General features: G+C 37.5%; 1 protein-coding gene across 7 annotated transcripts in view; it reads left to right on the plus strand.

Moving 5' to 3' along the window:
- The window catches only part of LOC136878734 (PRL-1 phosphatase), a 364,304-nt gene that overhangs the window by 332,663 nt on the left and 9,274 nt on the right, over nucleotides 1-22,367 (plus strand). For all 7 annotated transcript variants that reach the window (XM_067152183.2, XM_067152190.2, XM_067152186.2 and 4 more), the window contains 2 exons: nucleotides 7,055-7,186; nucleotides 15,700-15,866. In XM_067152183.2, the coding sequence (XP_067008284.1) occupies nucleotides 7,055-7,186; nucleotides 15,700-15,866 (299 nt within the window). The remainder of the gene's footprint in view (nucleotides 1-7,054; nucleotides 7,187-15,699; nucleotides 15,867-22,367) is intronic.

The following is a 22,367-nucleotide window of genomic DNA, read 5'->3' on the forward strand; positions in this document are numbered from 1 at the left end:
GAGCTTGCATCCGGGAGATAGTAGGTTCGAGTCCCACTATCGGCAGCCCTGAATATGGTTTTCCGTGGTTTCCCATTTTCACGCCAGGCAAATGCTGGGGCTGTACCTTAAGGCCACGGCCGCTTCCTTCCAACTCCTAGGCCTTTCCTATCCCATCGTCGCCATAAGACCTACCTGTGTCGGTGCGACTTAAAGCCCGTAGCAAAAAAAAAAACAATACTTTTGGACGCAAGTAGATTATAATTGTTATATCAATATTTAAACATCTAGTTGAAGACTCTTCTAAGCGAATACAAGGGTTTCACCTTCCTAGACATAAGTGGAGGATCAACTGGATCCAAACTGGACAAGGCAGATGTAGATGTCTGCTACACAAATGGGGATGGGCTACTTCTTCAAATTGTGACTGTGGTGCCTCCTTGCAGACTGTCCACTACATTGTCGCTGACTGTCCTTTTCGTGCTTTCAGAGGAATAACGGACATCTATTGTACATCAGTTGAAACAATAGAATGGGTCAGAACTAGACCTATAATTGTAAGATGTGCAGTCACAAGCTCATACAATTTGTACACAAACTTTTTATATATGTAAATAACTTTGATTCATCATAAATAAATAGATAAATAAAATATATCGAGGGAATAGTAGATTAAATGCATAATACTGTTTCACCTGCATGTTAATTCAAGGTAACATGTAAAGAGGCTAAAGAACACTCTCAAGTAAGTACAAATATACTGTAGCATTTATGTAGTTTACAAATGATACGTTGCATATTCACCTCAAAAGTGTTACTTCACTAGTTTCGTTTGGGAAGAAACTGTTCACTTTTTTGTAGATAGCCTCCTTAAAAAAATGTTGATCTTTTAAAGATTCCAAAGCAATTAACTTTTTCATAGTAATACATTGAAGGGGACTTGCAGCAGACTAGAATTTGTTCTAGATATTGGTAACGTACATACTGTGGAGATTGCAAATTTTGATTTGCAACAGCTACTTGTTTTATACCTTCATCCAGATGTTCTAGGTGCTAATTTTGTCTGCAAAGTTAAGAGGCATACTTGCATTACAGCCATATGCTAGAAAATTATTGGGAAAACTGGTTATTTTTAAAGGTTCCGTACATTTGCAGAAATTCCAATCCCCTGATCAATAGCCATACCAGCTACTCCACAGGGACCAGCCTATTTTCAGTTTCATTAATCGTGAAACCTATGTATTGTTGCAACAGAATGTTTCTAAAACTGTTTCATTGCTGTAATGTACAGTAATTATCATTAATTTAGGCAATTTACTGATGACAAACAAAAGTATTGCATAATGCAGGTTTATAGTTACATCAATCTGTTATATGGACATTTGACTGTGTTATGAAATTATAAGCAATTCACTCCTCATTCTTAATATTCAGTATCATTTAGAGGGTTCTGGTTGACTTCAGGTGACTGGGCCAAGTGAACAATGATCTGAATTTCATGACTATTTTAATATAGACTTACCTTCTCTTTCCTGTTAAACCGTTTAAGGAAAAATATGGGTACTAAAACATGCATACAGTGAAACATTGAATAAGCCTAGGTTACACTTATTTTTGTTAAGTTTCAAACAGCACAATACTTTCTGGATTAATATTGTACTCATTTCATTTTGGCTACCTTCTCCCAAGCAGACTACACATAAGAGGATCTTGGGTTTCAGTCTATATTAATCTGTTAAAATGATGGTTTTTAATTAAGAAATTTTGTATAGCCCAGAATTGTATGACAGAATTTTTTTTTGAATTTTGCTGTGTCAAACGAAAAGTAGGAATTCTTCGTTGCACAGATTGTGCTCTGCGACCAATAGGGAGCACATGTCTCTTCTGAAGACATGATCAAACTTCCTGAAAAGTAAAGAATTTCTACAGTTTCCTTGATGCAGTAAAATCCCAAAAGAATATGTATATTAATACTGGCCTTTAAAGCATCAGTCTAAATATAAATATAAATCTTTTGCTATGAACTGCCCTCTCGTACCACATCCAGAGGTTTGCGCTTCTTCACAGTTCACCCTCCTTTAGTCTTAGAGTGAAAGGACGTTTCAGACTCTGGTAATATGCAAATCTGTCAAACTAAAAGCACGCCTGTCTTATTTTTGGACCTATTCTTCCAATAAAATAAACCACTTTGTTCTTGCAACTGCCAAATTTATGCAATAACCATGAGGCCTCGGGTACTTTAGTGCCATTTAGGCTGCCTGTGTGTTGGTTTTACTGTACCATGCAGAGAAGTCAGAACAGGGATGACCTGTTGCCAGAGATATTTTACTTGCTGATATCTTACAACGGAGTGTTAACCCTGGAGTGGTCGTATGGGTTTTGTCAATATTAATGGTCGCACCGGGTCTCTCAGACCCATTTATTCTCAGTGTTTTACTATATTTTTATACTTTATTTCCAATTATAGTATTATAGGACATTTAGTTTCTTTTAATGCAGTCTACATGACTAAAATATTTAACTATCCCGTTTCTTAACCAAAAAATGTATTTTAATAATTACACTGAAAAACTGATTGTTTTCTGTTAACTTGTGAAAGGTAAAACATGGTAACAACAAAATGTATTTCACATATTTTTGTTACTTTTTCCTGCATCTACATGCACAAAGCAACACTCTCATCTATTTTCTACCCAGCGTTAAAAAAAAACAATTTTTTGATAATTTCACACTTGAACTATTGGTACAAAAATATGTATTTTTTTAGGTATGTGTAAAATATATCATAATTCATAAAATAAAAATCAAATTGGTTTTAGAAACACATCCAAGTACAGGGAAACATCACTTTAATCAATTTATATGCACATTCTGCAGACAAGTTGTCCATGTTCTCCACAAATGAAATTTTGGCCCTTGGGGCAGATGAAGGATGTCTTCCTCTTTGTTTGTCGGGCAGAAATGGCCAAGTGCTTCATCTTCAGATTCCTCCAATATGGAACGTATACAGGCAGAGTTAGCTTCATCCATTGTTACACAGAAGGAAAAGTGTACTAAACTAACAATGCGAAGTTTGACCAACGTTAAGTCGCACCGGGTCTGCGAGACCCTGAACAGCCTGTACGCGCAAAGTTTCCAAGGCAACTCAGAGCGGGCTACTGTGTTCGGTTGAAGGTCAGGAGCCAAGAAGCTACCAGGGATGGGGAAGCGCTCGTTGCATTCCAACAATAGGAACGCCAATAAGTATGTCGGCCCGGGTCTCGTAGACCCATCGCGACCACTCCAGGGTTAAATGGATTTTCTCCAACATTTGAACCCATGATTTTGGAATCTAGAGTTCCACACTCCGCCACTGATCCATGTAGGGGGAGCTATTAATACTTTAATTTTGTATTTTAAGTAAGAGCTTGGTGGACCACGTGGAAATAATGGCCCTTGAAGATTATTCTGTAAATTTCAATTTTGTTAGATTCTAAATTCAGGAGATGGTGGATTCGAACCCCACGTTGGCAGCCCTGACAATGGTTTTCTGTAGTTTCCCACTTTCACACCAGGCAAATGATGGGGCTGTCCCTTAAAGCCATGACCGCTACGTTCCAATCATAGCCCTTCCCTGTCTAATCAGTGTCACCTATCTGTGTTTGTGCAACATTCAGCAAGTGGTTTAAAATTTTTTTTAAAAATTCAAAACCGTAAGTGCCATATCAGAAATCTCTTCACAATCTACTATGCGAGAATAATGTTCCTTTGCAGATTTAGACATATGCATAACACTGTGCATATAAAATATTAATAACTAGTATGGATTGACAGATAATGCTTTTATATTTGAGGCGGATGTTCATAATTTAGATTACTGCAATTCAAAAAAGTTTTGAAAAGATACAGCACAGACTGTACTTTGGGTGCATATAGTCCATTGTCTGAAGACTGATAGAATTGATATAGTTTTCTATTTCAAAATAGTTTGTCCAAAGACTAATGAATTTACATGTTTTGTTTTTCAAAATTGTTTGCTATTTGAAAACAATCAAGACCGATAATTGCAAAACCTATATATGCTCTAAAGTGCAAAAACAAATTAATTTGTTGTCCAAAGGAAATCTCCATAGACAACCTATTCTGCATGAAGAGAGCTGAAAAGTTATCATGTGTGTTGACTGCAGACTGTTACTACACCCATCCATAGGTAGTGAATTCGGTTCTAACTCCGGAGATATACATTCAAGGACTCCTTCTCCTTGAATTATTAAAACGTTCATTCAGACTTCACGAATATTTTTACGATACTGTGATGGTACAAATATCTAGGTACATTATTCTACAGAATGCTGTAAACTCAGAAAGCTTGTTTTTGATTAGTTTTAGGGACTAGGGAGATCTTCAGGCATCAGCCCATGTAGAGTGAGGTGAGTGGAAATAACCACAATCAAAATGGACTCCATGGCTTGGGATTGAACCAGTACCATGGAACTTGTCTTAGCATGCTCAGCTAAAGTGGGGCTATGTTTCTTAAGGTTCTGTGCCTGAATAGTTTTCTGCAGTGTTTGGGGTTCCTAGTTCTTTCTGGTGGGAGTTACACTTATCTTCAGAAGGGAATACAGTATCCATGCATATTTATTGTTGGAAGTGAAATATATGAAAAGAACGAATATACATAAAAGTACCTAGATAACTCTGTAGTTTTGTGGGCCAAAAGCTGGCCCCTTGTGCATTGGTTCTTGCCTTGAGCAGATCTTCTGTTGTGGTGCTGGCTGAACATTTACTACATTGTAACAAATGGGCTGTGCTCTGCTCTGCTCATATCCACATTCACACAGTGTGGATCCACTCTGAAGCCACAGTCTGGTTTCCAAGTGGTCAGGATGAAGATACTGAATATGTAGTAACCTTGATGTTCCTGAGTGTACCTCGGTGGATCTTCAGGAACCCGTCGTTGATCTGGGACATTGGCTAGGTGACTGATGTCCAAACAGGACGGGTTTGAGATGTCGGCTTGTTCTTTCCTGACAGATATTTCTCAACTGATGTTGGGAGATGCTATACCGGCAAGTCAGTTGAACATTTTTCAAAGATGTGGGACGTAAACAGCCAGCAATAATTCGGCATATCTCGTCTAGTCAAGTATCACATCCACAGTTTGAAGAAATGTGATCCTGATCAGTTGCAACTAAGATTGGCATTGTGATCCCAGTGTTTTGTCATGGTTAATCTTATGACATTGTTTACTGAAAATAGATCTTGTGGAGAGTACTTTGTAAGATAATCAGAGGTAGCTGAAAACCACACGTGAAAAATTTATATTGACCATACGTAGTTAATGTAAAGTCTTCACAGTAAACTGCTGTATATGTCACTCCCCTCCCTCTCATATTATGTAGGGGTATGGAATGACCCAAGTAATACATTCTGTAATGCTTTGCTGGAGAGTTCCAGGATTCAGGTCCTGCAGTGTTGCAAGCTCAAGTCATCAGTAGAGGGCCCCGGGAGCTCTGAATTTTGAAGCATTGGTTGGAAACTACGGGGCCCCTAGCACAGTTCTGACATTGCTTCCACTTGTGCCAGGCTCCTCGCTTTCATCTATCCTATCCGACCTCTTGGTCAACTCTTGTTCTTTCAAGACCCCAACGGTATTAGAGCACTCGAGGCCTAGGGAGTCTCTCTTTGGCAGATATAGTGTCAGATCTCTTTCACTTTTTCTCTGATTAGTGTTAGAGGATGGTTGCCTAGTTGTACTTCCTCTTCAAACAATCACCACCTCAGAAGGTCATGAGCACACAGTTATATATAATGCATTAAGATGGTACAAAACCTCTGATATTCTGGAGACAAACAACATAATTGGCAGGAAAAACTTTGTTTAGAATATAAAATTGAAGCTGTTCCATGCAGGAGATGCAGATGTACACAGCTTGCTGATCAGTTATACAATATAACAATGATCATTTATATCAAACAAATTTTATGTCAAATTTGCCATTATTGTGGTGATTCATAATATTGATTGAATCCTCCATTACATCTCTACAAATGGGTACCAGTAACAGTTCTTGCTAGAATTGAGTTAATCAGTGATCAAGAGGATGAAGATAGGCTGCAAATAACGTATGATATGTTATAATTGAGGTTATATAAAAGAACCGAATGAGTCTACTATAATCATAATTTGATTTTCACTTCCTTTGTTGATTTCCCAGTTTCAGTACCCAGAACTTATGATTTCCTACCTAATCAGCACTGTACAAATGACTTTATTTTAATAAGGTAGAATAAAAATTCAATAATTTGTTACTTTGGATTTGGTGGGAAATCCTAATAAAGTTCTGGTTACTGAAATCCAGAATCATTATTCAGGAGAACAAAAAGCTGTTGATGAATGTACTTGAAAATTTTTTCTGGGACATATTAGTATGTCTCGTCCCACAAGTGTAAACATTTCATGGGATGTGGTTATAATGCACGGGATAATAGAAATATCTGGACTTGTTTGGTTCTTGCAAAATCCTTGATGTCAAGATGTCAAATAGTATTCATTGGTACTTTGATGAGGAAAGTTTGACACTAAATTGGGTTTTATTTATAATGCAGCAACCACCACATACTTCCTGGACATGTTTTGTTCCTCTTGGAAATAGTGTACATGTTCTTGTAGAATTGATCTTATTTCATGGGCCCATTTTGTTGGACCAGTTTGTCTATCAAACTAACTTTACCTCTGGGTAGTGTTCTTGATTATAAACACCATGCTGTAAATACCCCTCCCACCCATTAAACTGAAAGCATAAGAGGCTAAACAAAGTTTTTGAAATAAAAAAATATCAACATTTTTGGGTTTAAATGTTAAGGAATCATTTTTAGGGACCCATCATTATACATACAGTACATACTGTTTCAAATTACTTTAATTTGCAGAACATTTTGCATGTATTAGTTTTTGCTGAAACTGTTCCTTGTCAAAATGTGAATTGAATTTTAATGCTAAATGATTTTATAGCCACTGAATTATTTTGACTTGATCTTTTTTGTATTTACCTTAAACTCCATTTACATTATTTCCTTTATCTGTCTGTTCTAGGAACTGAAGAAACACAAGGTTCGTGATGTGGTGAGGGTGTGCGAACCAACCTACCGAACCGAAGAACTCCAGAATGAAGGAATTAATGTATTTGATCTAGAGTTTGATGATGGAACTCCACCACCCTCACAGGTCAGTTATATTTTTGTCTCTGGATGGTTGGTAATGTATTTGAGAATTGAAATTTAATTCCTGTTCACTTAATTTTAGCTCTTGTTAAAATTTTGAAGAATGGTTGTAAGTGGGCCGTGAGAGATGTTCAGGATGGCTCAAACGCTACTTTTTATGCTTGTACTTGAGTCCTATGAAGGCAATGCGTTTGCAGATGATATTGTGGTGTGGGGAGCAAATGGAGAGGAATTAATGGCCACTGAGCATGTTTAGTGGGATTATTAAAAATTATGTATTAGACAGTGGTGTTGACTAGGGGAGAAAGGGAAGTGAAAGGAATGATAAATCACAGTACAAAACCTTGAAATTGTGGAGAGTTTTGCACTTGAAAAATGAAGTGTTGCAGGATTCAGGGCTGGACTTAGATATCAGCAAGAGGATTCAACAGCAAAATGTATTGTCAGTATCTAGTGTGAAGGAAGTATCAGTGTAGTGTGAAGAGGTGATGTCCAATACTGGCATCTGCAGCAGAGACCTGGGCACTGACAATAAAAACATGAAGAAAAATTAATTTTAAAAAATGGGAGACTAAAATCCAGGCCAGTGAAATTAAGTTGAGTAAAATAGGAACGACAAAGGTCAGAGTAAGAAATGAGGACGTCGGAAAGGAAATTGGAGTGGAAAATCTTAGACAGAATGAAGAGGGATAAACTTGGATGGTTTGGACATATTGAAAAATTGCATGAGAAGAATGCAAAAGCAGATGGATACCCAGATAAAAGGGAGATCCAAGAGGGTGACCCAGACTAAGGTGGTTGAAAACTATTAATAATACTGTAGTAAATTAGAAACCTGGATTCGAACACAGTTTAGGAGGAACTATGGTGGATAGTTGTGATGACTTCTCTGCAGTGTGTATCCTTGTAGGGTTTTGATGGGTACCTGTATTGAGAATTCAGATATCTGGGGAGAAGCCTAATAATAATAATAATAATAATAATAATAATAATAATAATAATAATAATAATAATAATAATGTATGTGAGCATTTAGATTCAATACTATCTATTTATGCTGCCATCATGTGAATTTCAGGTTCTGTTTTATCAGATGGCTGGAAAACTGTAAATTTGTTGGTTCACAAATTACTTGTAATTTTATTGAGTAATGAAGAATATGTTGCAAAATTCTTTTTAATCCTGGCATTGTACGGTGTAGAATAATGGATTCATCTTTTCCACCTTTTCAAAACTCTCCAGGATTTGAACCTACGGTCTGAAAATAAGAAAATAATTTTGTTCATCTACATAGTTGCCACTAAGCCATGTAGCTTCAACTGATCTAATATTTTACAATATAGTATAGATTTTGGAATAATGTGTCGCAGAGCATAGCAGCCACGAGCAGAGCAAATAGTGTTTGGGCAATTACACACCCTTGCTTCACGTGTGATAGGAAAAACATCAGATATTTAACCCTTAACCCACAAATTAAAAGTTCTGTGTTGTCTCTACTAATCAAGAAGTATCAATAACCACCTAATCGATACTTTATTATTGCCTCGATTAGGTGGTTACTTCTTGATTACACTCATCGATACGGTCATGAAATGGACAACTTGTAATTGTCTCTACTACTCGTATTTTAAATGTGAATTTTTATCTTATATAACCTGTATTCATCTTTCACGATTTTGGAGGTAGCATTTGCTTTTAAATGATGTATTTAGGCTATACATGTTTTAAGCAAGTTATACTGGAACAAATAAAAGCAATATGTGCAATTTAAGATAAATAATTTTGCATTTTTATTATTCTATTTTGCGAATGAGCCCATTAGGACTACGCAAAGTACTTAGAGACAGGCATTTGCCTTTCTTTGTGCCCACACTTCCTTCATTTGCTGTGTGCTTCTTTTCTCTCTTGAGACCATGTTCCGGTCTTCTTTGGTTTTTCCTCTTGGTCAACTTGCCAATTATGAACTTTGGTTCTGAAGATAACCTGGCTTTGGATGTCTTCAGGTGTAATTCCTGCCAGTCTGAGATCTGTTTTAATTTCGCCAATCCATTTTATTGTGTCCGTTTTGGCTTTACTTCGGTTTTCATAAGATTCAACTATTTGCTTGGTAAGTCTGTCTGGGTTCATCCTTTTTATATGTCCAAAGAATCTTAATCTGTGTTTTCTGATGTCGCTGTGAATGTTAGAAAATTGTTTGATTTCCCGTTTCCCTCTAAGGTGGTACTGTTCATCTACGAGTTTTGGGCCTAAAATTTTTCTAATCTTGCGTTCCTTTTTCTGAATATTTTCTAGATCAGTTTTCCTATTCAAAATTAGTGTGTCTGATCCATAGAGGCATTCTGGTTTTATAAGTGTATTATAGTGTCTTAGTTTTGCATGCTTGGAGAGACACTTTTTGTTATAGATATTTTGGGTGAGTCTATACGCAGTTTCCATTTTTTGGCATCTAACTTCATTGGCTTTTGTTTCCATTCCATTCTCCTGAATTATTTCACCGAGATATTTGAATTGCTGGACCAGTTTTATTTTGCCATATTTTGTCTCCATGAATTTAGGGGCTTCTTTGTTGCAGGTCATGTATTCAGTTTTTTCAACCGATATTTGGAGGCCGACTTTTTCCGCTGTTTCTTTCAGGAGTTCGATCTGGTTTATGGCTGTTGAAACGTCAAGAGTTAAGATTGCCAGATCGTCCGCAAATGCCAGGCAGTCTCCTGCTAATTTGCCCCTACCAAGAGTGATTTGTTGGTCAATCTTGAGGACAGACTTCTGTTTGCGCCATTCCTGCATTACCTTTTCAAGGACGCAGTTGAAGAGTAGTGGAGAGAGCCCTTCTCCCTGTCTTACTTCTGTTTTGATCGGAAAAGGGTCTGAGATTTCCCCCAAGAATTTAACCTTAGATTTTGTCTGTCAATGTCTCTTTTACAATTGCGAGTGTTTTCCGGTCTAGACCCTGTTCTTTTAATATCTGAAACAGTGATTGACGATCAACTGAATCATAGGCCTTTTTGAAATCAACAAAGGTACAAACTACATTTTTGCTACGAATTCTCTGATGCTTTAGGATTAACTTTTGGTTCAAAATTTGCTCTGGACATGAACGGCCTCGTCTGAAACCTGCTTGATATTCTCCAATTTTTTGTTCTAGTTGCTGTTGGGCTCTATCGAGAAGGAACTGAGATAAAATTTTGTAGGCAACAGATACCAATGAGATTCCCCTGTAGTTATTTACGTCTGTTCTGTCTCCTTTCTTATGTAAAGGATGAATTAGTGCACTTTTCCAATCTTCTGAAATTTGTTCTGTTTCCCAAATCTCTTGGATGATACCGGTGAATTCTTTTATAGTATTTGGGCCTGCTGATTTGAGAATTTCTGCTATGATCCCATCCTCACCTGCAGCTTTATTCATTTTAAGTCGTTTTATCTGTCTGGTAATTTCTTCTTCATCCGGTGGTACTGAATTTGGGTTTGTGAAGTCAGGTTCCTGCGGTGGAAATCTTTGTGTTGGCTCTGGGCAGTTAAGCCGTTCTTCAAAATACCTTGCAAGTTCAGTGCAGTTTTCTTGATTGTTAAGTGCAAATTGCCCATTTACTTTCTTAAAGCAAAGGTTTTGTGGCTGATACCCTGTTAGCTTTGTTTTGAAGTTCTTGTAGAAATTTCGTGTGTGGTTTTTTGCGAAGTCCTTTTCAATTTTTAGTAGTTGATCTTTCTCGAATTTCCTTTTGGTATGTCTGATTAATTTCGCTGCCTCTTTCCTGACTGCCACAAACATTTTGTGATTCTTATGTCTTTTGCTGTTCCACTTATTGTATTTATTCTGCCGGGATTGGATGGCTTGTTCAGTCTGCGTTCCACCAAGGGTGTTTTTTTCTTTTCTGCAGAGAAATCAGTGTTTGTGCTGTTTCAATTAGTTTGGTCTTGAATTGCTGCCAATTGTTGAGCTATTTTTTCTCTAATTCTTCAGTGAGAGATGGCTGGATACGACTAGTATCAAATTTCGGAATTACTTGCTTCCTTCTTCTGAACCTTTGGGGTATCAACTGTAGTTTGACTCTTGTCAGATAGTGGTCTGAGTCTATGTTTGCACCCTTCCTTACTTGGACATCCATAATTTCTCTGTGGTTTGGGTACGATATTGCCACGTGGTCAATTTGAAACTTGCCCAAGAGGGAGTTGGATGATCTCCATGTCATTTGTTTTGAAGGTTTCTTCCTGAAGTGAGTCGACATGACTTTAAGGTTGAATGCCCTGCAGAATTCGGCTAATCTCCGTCCATTTTGGTTCGCCCATTTATGTGCTGGGAATTTTCCAACTGTTTTCATGTATTTCCTTTCCTTGCCTAGCTGAGCGTTGAAATCTAACAGAATTTTGACGTGGTTTTGAGGAATTTTTGATGCTGTTTCTTCTAGTATTTCCCAGGATTTGTCTACCTTCTTGCGATCTGTTTTATGGCATTGGATAATCTTTGAAGTTCTCGAGCTTTTTGTTGCCACTGGTTCTTAAATCCCTGATCCGGCATTTCTGCTTAAGATCTTGAAAAAGGGCTTTCTTTGAGCTGAGGCGTGATCTTTCTGGAGGGATATAAGGGCTTGTTGCTTGGCATCAGTGAGGCTCATAACTTCTGCAATGTCCTCAAATTAGTCTTGACTCTTCTTTTCAAATTCTTGACATTATTGCTTACAAGTAACCAATCTCATTTTGTTCCGTACTGAAGATACAATAAGTAAACTCTTCCAAGATTAAAATTATTGTCCACCTTTTCAGTACAAATATATATTTTTAGTGTTTAAATTGCGAAAAGGTGAATAACAATGCATGAGACATCAAGCAATTTCACAGTAGTGCATTCCATATCCTGAGGATAATTTAATTCTTCTTTCATATATCCAGAATTGCTTCAGCATCTTTGAATTTATTTTAATAACACGTTCCTTCTAGATGTGATTTATTTATCCATTTCCACTTATGAACTTGCACCGATATTTGACTTTAATGCCCAATTACCAGATCTCGCTATTACGAGTACCACTTGTGCATTATCTCCCATTTTCACTATGTTAAAGCGGGAAGTGTCCTGTATTAAATGTATTAAATGTATTTTTGGAAGTGAGTCATGTCCCTTCTGCTTAAAATTGGAGGTACCTTTGCTGTGTTCACAACAATTGTGTAAAACACGTGTGCTTGCTATGGTTCGTAATTTTGAGATGGAGGTTTCACCATCAGTTAAAACTGTCCTGTCCATGACTGAGTTGGTGTTTGAATTAATTTTCAGATCTAATTACAAATGCTTGATAATTGTTTTACACTTAAAAGGTTGGTTATAAGATCAGTAAACATACTACTGTGAGATTAAAATGGCTGTTTAGCTCATGGCTCCAGTCTTGTATCATCGGCTGTAACTCGATCAGAGTATATATAACTTCTTCCTGCATACATTGACCAGTTAAACTAAATTTATGGATGTTTTCTATGACAAAACAGACCAATCCTGGCATAAAACATATGCCCACACAAATCACAATGAATGGATGGAGAAGGGCGGGATTGTAATTGGGAGTTTTCTTGCTTGTCGCTTGGCCTCTTAATGTCCGTGGCATTCTCTTTCAAACAAGTTGACAGCAGTGGATGTAGTGTTCCGCCACAGTGAGCGTCCACAGCACATACTTGCCATGTCTGTATATCTATACCAGTTGTCTTCATGATGTGTTTCACCTGATCCTTAAAACGCTTAAGAGGGGCCGGAGCAAGGTTCACCATGAAGAATTTGGCGGGGAAGCCTGGTATTATCCAGGCAGTTAACATGGCCTAACCATCTCAGTTGATGAGCGATGATTGTTGCCTCAGTGCTATTTAGCTGCGCTTTGTCGAGAACTTTGCAAGTGATAAAAATCATTGTTATCCGTATTGAAGATACTGAATGTAGGATGCTAAAAGGTTTGTTTTTTCCACCTATTCAATACATATAAATTTTATAAATTAGGAATTTATTATTGATTCCACTTGAGACATGTTTCGCCCTTCATTGAGGGCATCATCAGTCAAAATATCACCTCAAGGTAAAAAATCAGGTAACTGGTTAGTAGTTGACATGTACAAATGAATACATATTATTAATACACATACAAAAATTAAGTATGGGAAATAGTTGTACAAAAGTGAAGGTTGAACATATAGGTTTATAAATGAAAAGTCAGCACCAATGCCTAAAATTAACATAGAGTTCGGCAGTGGTGCTCTGGAGAAACAGTTGACGCAATCATAGGAAAATAAATAGTTTAAAAATATTTACATATAACAATTAAGGGAGAAAAGGTGTAGTGTTCGGCGTCAATGTTTGTAACCAAAAATTAATGTCAAAGGGCGAATGAAGGGTGAAACATGTCTCAAGTGGAATCAATAATAAATTCCTAATTTATAAAATTTATATGTATTGAATAGGTGGAAAAAACAAACCTTTTAGCATCCTACATTGTCGAGAACTGCCGTGTTGGTCACATAGTCCTCCCACTTAATATTCAAGATAAGTCTCATTTTCTGTTGGTGAAAGCGCTCAAGTTCTTTGATATCACGGCGATGGTGTCCAGGTTACACAGCCATACAGCTGCGTGGAAATTACAGCATTGAACACAATGAGTTTCGTATGCAGTTTTAGGTCGTTATTCAAGAAGACTCTGTGCATTAACTGTCCGAATGTTGCATGAGCAGCCCCAATTCTTTTATGATTGTCATTTTATGAAAGTCTTGTTCACAAGTACACCATTTAGACAAGAAGCTTTCAAGATATGAAGAGTGATCAACCTGTTCCAGTGTTGTCTAAGATGGAAATACTGAACTCGGGAAGTATTAATCCTGGGGCAGGTTGTGCAAGGACTTTTTTTTTTTTTTTTCATTAATGGCAAGACCAAATCAATCACGTGCAGTTTTAAAGCAGTAGACTGACTGTTGTAGTTCTGCAGGTGTTAGAACAGGAGATGCGGTGTCATTGGCATACTGCAGTTCTGTCACCCGGGTAACCAGAGTACGTCTTTGTGAGCAAAGTCTTCCTAGATTGAAAAGGCCTCCATCGAAACGAAATTTAATCACCATGCCTAAGTTGGTTGCAGATGATTCATGCAGAATGGCAGCAATGTACAGTGCAAAGAGTGTAGGAGCAAGCACACAGCCTTGTTTCAATCCATGAGTGATTGGGAATGAATTTTTTAAAATTTGCTTTACGTCGCACAGACACATAGGTCTTATGGTGACAATGGGACGAGAAATGGCTAGGAGTGGGAACGAAGCGGCTGTGGCCTTAATTAAGGTACAGCCCCAGCATTTTCCTGGTGTGAAAATGGGAAACCACGGAAAACAATTTTCAGGACTGCCGACAGTGGGGTTCGAACCTACTATCTCCCGAATACTGGATACTGGCCACACTTAAGCGACTGCAGCTATCGAGCTCGGTGGGGGAATGAATCTGATACCGAGTTACCATGAAGAACCTGTCCAGACATGCCATCATGAAGAGTTTGAACCAATTCCACATAACGTTCAGGACATCCAAAATGTCTCAATACTTTCCACATAGCAGATCTTGGTACTAAAAGGCTTTTTCCAGATCATGGAAAACTAAATACAGAGGCTGCTGTTCTGTGCATTTTTCCTGGAGTTGTCTAGAACAGATCATATGTTGTGCCTCTGGAGGTTCAGAAACCACATTGAGAATCAGGCAAAATCCTCTGAGATAACTCGGAGCCGGTTTAATAGAATTAGTCTGGTATAGGAATATGAAGCATCAACCAATCTTGTCTATTACCACAGTTTTATAGTTTTCATGTTTTTACTCTAATCTGTTTGCACTTTTGTGCAGTTGTTCTTGCATAAATCATTCAGAATAGCACACAAACATCTTCAGTAATACTTTTGAACATAGGCTGCCCAATGAACATCATGTACCTGTTTTATTATGATAATGCGGACGTATTGGCAAAATAATAAAGTATATTTTTGTGTTAAAATCTTCGTTCTGTGTACGTTATGAACGTGTGCATTTTATTTTATGTTTATGCCCTTTTATAATCATTACTTACAAATTTTGTAGTTATTTACTAAATAATAAATAGGAGCACCACATTATCTGTAAATAAATCGGAAGCTCTGATATTGCTACAGATAATTCACCAAGGAGCTCCATAAAAAGGTAGTTAGTGGGACGTAAAGCAAATAACATTATCTTAGCATCAGATGAAGTTCAACAGATTGGATGTTATGTACAAATAATTTATCTGCACCATTATAAATGTGGAAAGAAGGAATGTAAGGCATAAGCTTCTACCAAAGACCTGTCAAACACAGCTCATACGCAATTGAAAATGCTTTATAGTGGTGTTGACATGGTAATTAGCCTCTATTATAGGAGGATGATTGAGTCTTCATTTCACGGTGCAGGATATATCTTTGTATTTGGAGATCTCCAGAGGTTATACATATATAATGCATTGATCTTGCTGCTGGGTTATGTATAATTTTTAATGATTTCAGATTGTGGAGGAATGGTTCGAACTGCTGAAGAAGAGATTCAGGGAGTCGCCGGACTCGTGTGTAGCTGTGCATTGCGTCGCGGGTCTGGGGCGAGCGCCTGTCATGGTTGCGTTGGCTCTTATGGAGCTAGGCATGAAATACGAGGATGCTGTTGATTTTATCAGGAGGTAAAGTGATTCACTGACCTCCTTAGAAAATATGCATACTTTATATTGATATGACAGACTAAATTCATATACTGTTCTTCAGATCTACATGTAAAAGACATTTAACTAAGAAATGTGTGTTACTTTTGGGACATTTTACAACTTAATTAAAATTAACTGAAAAGATTATGTAAAATACAGGTAGGGAAGTCCATGTTCCGGATTTCTTATATCTCCTTTTGTCAGGGTACAACACGAAAACAGTCGAAGAAAACAACTGTGCCTACCTTATATTTGAGGTGAAAATTGAGGATCAGTATACACACCGCAAAATTCCTATTGAAATGCAAAAGTAAAATCCATGTGTTTTTTTTAAGATATATATACTGCTGTCTCTCCAGACCTGACATTGTTTTTAATTTGTATTCCTATTTGTGCCTTGTATGTCATTTGCTTGTTCCTTTCCACTGTTTAATTTCATACATTCTCATTAAAGTGATTGTGTAATTGTTCAAAGGTGTGTGTGTGTGTGTGTGTGTGTGTGTGTGTGTGTGTGTGTGTGTGTGTGTGTGAATATCAGTGAATATCCCATATTTAAAAGCCATACACATACATTCATTGTCACATGCTGGACTTCCATAAGTTAGCATCAGTGCTACCTACAAATGCACATTTATGCAATCATTAGAGCTAACATCAAGGAGTGAGGGTAATTGTTTACACATATTCAATACTACAACAGTGTGAAGTTGTTAATACATCACATATTTATTAGATTTCAACATAGGGACCGGTTTTGGCAACTGTATTTGCCATCATCAGCTGAAGGAGAAATTGTTACAAAGCGTTACACAAATCTATATTAACATAATTTCAAAATGTACGTGAAAATCAAACCATATTCTTAAACTATTTTGTGTATTAGATGTATGCCATAAAACTTTTTAATTGAAATTACTAGCATACTTATGTGATATATTATAATTTAATTCTGCACAATCTTTTGGATATAAATAGTTAAAACATTGTCAATTCCTTGTAGTTGTTTCAAAATGCTGATTAAGCATCTAGTTTGGTTAAAATCAATCTCTCAAAAATTTACAGCTGCTTAGACATTTAGGGCATACAGTTTTTCTTGGCCAATTATACATTCTAGTTATTAACATAGATTAAAATAAATTAGGCTGATGTCATTTTGGAACATTGAACATATTTATGCTTGGTATGGCGGTCCATTGTAGTACAGGTGTTTATTAAAAAAACGTTCCTCGTAAAATGAATGTTAGTGAACTATAGTGTTGGTAAAATATGAAGTTGTGACAAACCTTCGTGAATGCAATGGCTTTTAGTTATATTAATGTGTTTTTAGTCTATATTTTTATTGTAGTATCCTTAATTATGGATAGACTTGATAATAGTAGACTACTGGACCGGATTTCTTGAAAAACATTACGTTCAAAGTATTTGGAGATTCTAGAAATATCTCAACCAAGACGGCAGGAACTTGGCAGGAAAGCAAACTCCCTGAGTTTGATTCGAAGCCAGCAGCGTTTATTGGTCAGTTACGAAACATTAGTACAGCGAACGATCAAAGAGGGTTGATTTTAACATGTTTTCAAATATATGTTAGGTTTATTAAACTAAAACATTAGAAGAAAAGACGAAGTGAAAAATTATTGGGAGTTGTTAAACACTAAAACTATACCTTGCACCACCCCTGCATGAACCACAGACATTATTCATCACCATTATCAATGTCTCATTCCAGTTGCTCGGGTATGGTTTACAAGCCTCCTCCACTCCTTTCTGTCCCACTTTTCCTGCTCCATTACTTCTGCCACATCCAAGGTAGCCACCCATTCAACAAAACTCTGTCTAGTCTAATAGTCTTCATTTTCGTCAGTGGTCTTCCGTGATATACGCTAGGTCAGTAGCTATACAATCAATTTTACCGGAATCTAAAATACCTGCTGTGGCGTGTTGGAAATCTGTTGAGCCTCACAGGAATAAACTTTTAAAAATCCAAAAATCCATCCAGTAAAAAATGCTTTTATGAAACACATCAAACTCTGGCCTGTAATTATCCAATGTATATTTCACCATTTCTCATGTACACTGGGGCTACTATAACAGCCTTCCTTTCATTTGGTATAGTTCCTCCATGTAAGCAGTAATCAAATATTTCAGATATGCCACTATATCACGACCTATTGTGTTTAATATATCCCCAGAAATCTTATCAATATTGGCTACTTTTCTAGCTTTCATCTTTTGTATCCTTTTTAAATAACTTCATTATCATAGATAATTTTCACCAGTATTTAACCTCCTCCTACCTGGATATTTTCCTTATATCAAATATTTTACGCACTGCTGATTGAATACTTCTGGCTTCTGTAAGTCCTTGCATGTACATTCATGAACCTTAGACCAGGCATGCCAATTTGTCACACTACCGGGCGCGTGGTTGACTCTATCAACCAGTTATGTTTTCAGTCTTTTACAGGCTTCGGATCACACAAACATTTCATTTAATGGCAACGAGCTAGAATAACATAGAGGCGGAAGCGCTGCCTGGGTGAACCTAACAGAACGAATGTCCGCCATGTTTCCTGTGGTCACACAAGCAAGGGGTCATCATGGCCTTTAAATGACAAAGTGTAGAAAATGCGCATTTTAGAATCGCTGGGGGAGAATTAAAGACCGTTGCCGAAAGCTTGAAGCATGAAAGCGAATACCGCCACTTCATCATATTGCGGCACGAGGCCAACATCACGATCAGTTGATTGTAGAGTAGTTCGAAATCATCGTACAGTGACATACGAATAGGCCTCGGAACAAGAGCCTTACCCAGCTTGGCTGTTGTGGTTAAGCGTAAATTAGAATAAAAACGATGAACATAAATATTTGACAGGAAACCTTAAAATCATAGGGACCTACAATATGTTACAACCTCATTCTGTTCATATTTTTAAAATTATTGCATCCTCATGAGTACTGTGTTCCTTTCTTAATCTGTTTACCCTCCCGGGTTGGTTTTTCCCACGGACTCGGCGACGGATCCCACCTCTACCACCTCAAGGACAGTTTTCTGGAGCGTGAGACATTGGGTCGGGGGATACAACTATGAGGGAGGGCTCCACCTGCTATGCTGAACAGGGGCCTTGTGGGGGGAGAAGGAAGCGGCCGTGGCCTTAAGTTAGGTACGATCCCGACATTTGCCTGGAGGAAAAGTGGGAAACCACGGAAAATCACTTCGAGGATGGCTGAGGTGGGAGTCGAACCCACTTCTACTCAGTTGACCTCCCCAGGCTGATAGAATCCCGTTCCAGCTCTCGTGCCCCTTTTCAAATTTCGTGGCGGAGCTGGGAATCGAACCCGGGCTTCCAGGGGTGGCAGCTGCTCACGCTAACCAGTACACAACGAGGCGGCCCATGAATACTTCACCGCAATAATCGTTTAGTGTAATTATTTATTATAATATAGGGGGGATATCATGTTTCTCCCATTACCATATCATACTGGGATTACTAGCTAAAAGGTAAGCTTGAAAGCTGTCCATTATGAAGTGTGGCATAGTTTTAAAAACCAAGGCAACAGACATCTACAATAAAGGCTGTATACATTTCAAAAATAGCAGTAAAATGCTGTATTTACCATACTTGGTGTACGTTTGAACGAAATAAGTGATTTTTTGTGGTTACGTTTTCTTGGTGGTGGCGCTCCATTTCCTTTATTTGTAAATGTGAATGAAAATTAAATTGGGCTGGAAATGTACAGAGCATAAGCAACTGAATTGAGTGGGATACCATTTATATCTTATCGCCCTGACAACGCATTGTTCGGTTAATTCCTTGTTCTTTAAACAAAATCTGAAACAAAATTCGACAAATAATTACCGTGGCTATCCGTACTTTCGCTAAGTAAACAATAAAATGGATTTAATTACAAACAGAAATTACAAAAAGGAATCTCGGCTATAATTCGGTAATACTTACTTAAAGTACGGTATATCCTTGGTTTTATTACTCCGATTAGTACAACCATACGCTGAGCTTACGGCTGGTATACTTGAAAGAGAGAATCTATGTTTTCACTTCTTAAAATTTAGGGAATTAAATTGGCATGCATGATCTCCCTGTCACCTCAACATATGCTCTCGCGCCAATTCGCTTTGTTTTGACAACCGTTAACATGGCTGCCTCTTATCAACTTGCTTCAAGCAGGGAGCGCTGATGTCAGGTATACAGCCCCTCTGTTATTCTAGCTCGTTGTTTGATGGCATTTTATCTTTTGTTTCAATGTTATTCTCCAGATAAAATTATACTTGTATTAGTGATTAACATGAATGTACTTCAAATGGATACAATGAAATGATCAGATATAATAGCAAAAAAATTACTCAATAAAAAATAAACTTTGTTGCCATGTCCAAGAAATCTTTCACACCTTATCCCCCTCGTGACAAGTCCTCATACAATAGACACATCATAAAATTAAAATCATATTGTAGTATTTATAAAACTATTCAATGAAATGAGGTATAATAGCAAAACAAAAAATGACTATATGAAAAATGAACTTTGTTTCAAAGTCCAAAAATCTGCTAGTTTCCTTGAAGAGTCCTCATTGGAAAGGTTCATACCTTTGCTGTCACATGTAATACATTTTATAGTGTTCTTTGAATGTTTCTTACATATGTAATATTACAAAAATTACACTTCATTCTTATAACATAGTTGCCCTGCTACCACACGGAACAAATCGTCCCCTTTTCCCACCCACACTTTCAGGCTCGTTGCAGTAATTCTCATTACAAATTCCTTCAGAAATAAACGGATGTCAATTGGCAATGACATAATTTGAGAATGTTCAAGAATCCATTCGTGCGTAAGTTGCTCAGATTCTTGAAGCTGCTCCTTATCAATCGAGATTGTGCCATGTTATTGAAAGTGTAAATGACAGCCATTTATTGCAGCGCTGTTCAGCAGCATATAAAACGCACACAGTTGCATTTACAGGCAACGGAATACTTTACTTCCATTTGATCTGAAGTGTCCACGCCACCTTTTGTTGCATTGTAATCTAATACTGCATGAGGTTCTGTGTACAGTCTTCTACGGAAGCAGTCGTGCATAGAGGAAAATATAATGGCTTTGATTTTCTTAGGCACGTGCGACACTGTCATCTCAGACAAAAACCCGAAAATACTTGAGCCTACTGCACGGTCCTTATTAGGCAGAAATTGAGGCGGAATTTCTTTGTTTTTCCTCAGTGTTAGTAGAGTAGTTACTTTACCTTCTAACAGGCTTAGTACAAGATCATATGTGTACCAATTGTCAACAGTAAGGTTTCAATGTTTTCCTTTGAAATGTTCCACTAGACGATGAACTATGTCATATGGCTTTACTTCATAAGGGCCTGGAGGTTGCCTGCCACAGTAAATCTCCAAAGACTGCGTATAAAATGTTTTTGCATCATTCACTGCATATACTTTCAATGCACATTTCGCGGGCTTCTTGGATATAAATTTAATGAAACTGCATCGGCCACGGAAGGGAACTAATTTCTCATAAATTGTTAAATACACTAGGAGTTAAGCTGGTTTCAGTTGTCGACAAATGCACTTATAAGAGAGCGAACTGCGGCAAGTCGATCAGTTTGTAGCCTTTCGACAAGTGTTTTTGTCATCGAAGCGTAAGCTTCTCAGCAAAAATAAGAACAGTTTCGCAAATTTAGCATCATGCTCACGGCTGTAATTCACTTCCCTCCGCTTCCTGGAAATGTACAAATTACTCCAATATAATAGTTCATCGAACATCTCAGCGTTTATCAACTGCATGAAAATCAATTTCTGTTACCTTCCTTGCCTCCCCTTCCAGTTCTGGCAGTATTCTTACAATTTTCATTGCTTTTACCCACAAAGTAGCTTTTGAAAAGTCCGTCATGGACCACATTGTTCCTCCATCTCTCCAGAAGATAAATTCCCTTTCGTTATAGTCTTCATAGATCTCGCTGTCCAAATCAGCTCCCTGCTTCATATCACTGTTATGTTCCTGATCTGATACATTTCTAATTTCCTCCTCCCCATCCAAAAAATCTGAGGCAGTCCTCTTTCATCGGACAACTGGATCAAAATGTCAGGTATGTCATTGACAAAGAGACCTAAAATATAAATAAGGTATACTACATGTAATTACATCTGACTTTGCCTAATTACCCAAAAAGTACAGAGAAAAAGAAATTCTAAAAGAAATATATTTTACTTACATGACCAGGTGCGCGGTTGACTGTCAACCAGTTTCGGGTTCCAAGAGTTCACTCGAAATAATTACACACATATCGCTTCCGCTGCTGTCGAAACTCGACTGAACTGAAGGTCAAGAGTGAGAGCAAAGGTATTAGTTGCGAGGTAGTGAAAGACCGACAGTTCTGGGAATTGCAGCGTAGAATAGCGCACTAGTTGACAAAAACCAGTGCACCCGATCTAGGGTTAATGATCCTTAGAATGTCTTCTTTGGA

This window comes from Anabrus simplex, chromosome 8 (assembly GCF_040414725.1).
Source record: "Anabrus simplex isolate iqAnaSimp1 chromosome 8, ASM4041472v1, whole genome shotgun sequence".
NCBI lineage: Eukaryota > Metazoa > Arthropoda > Insecta > Orthoptera > Tettigoniidae > Anabrus > Anabrus simplex.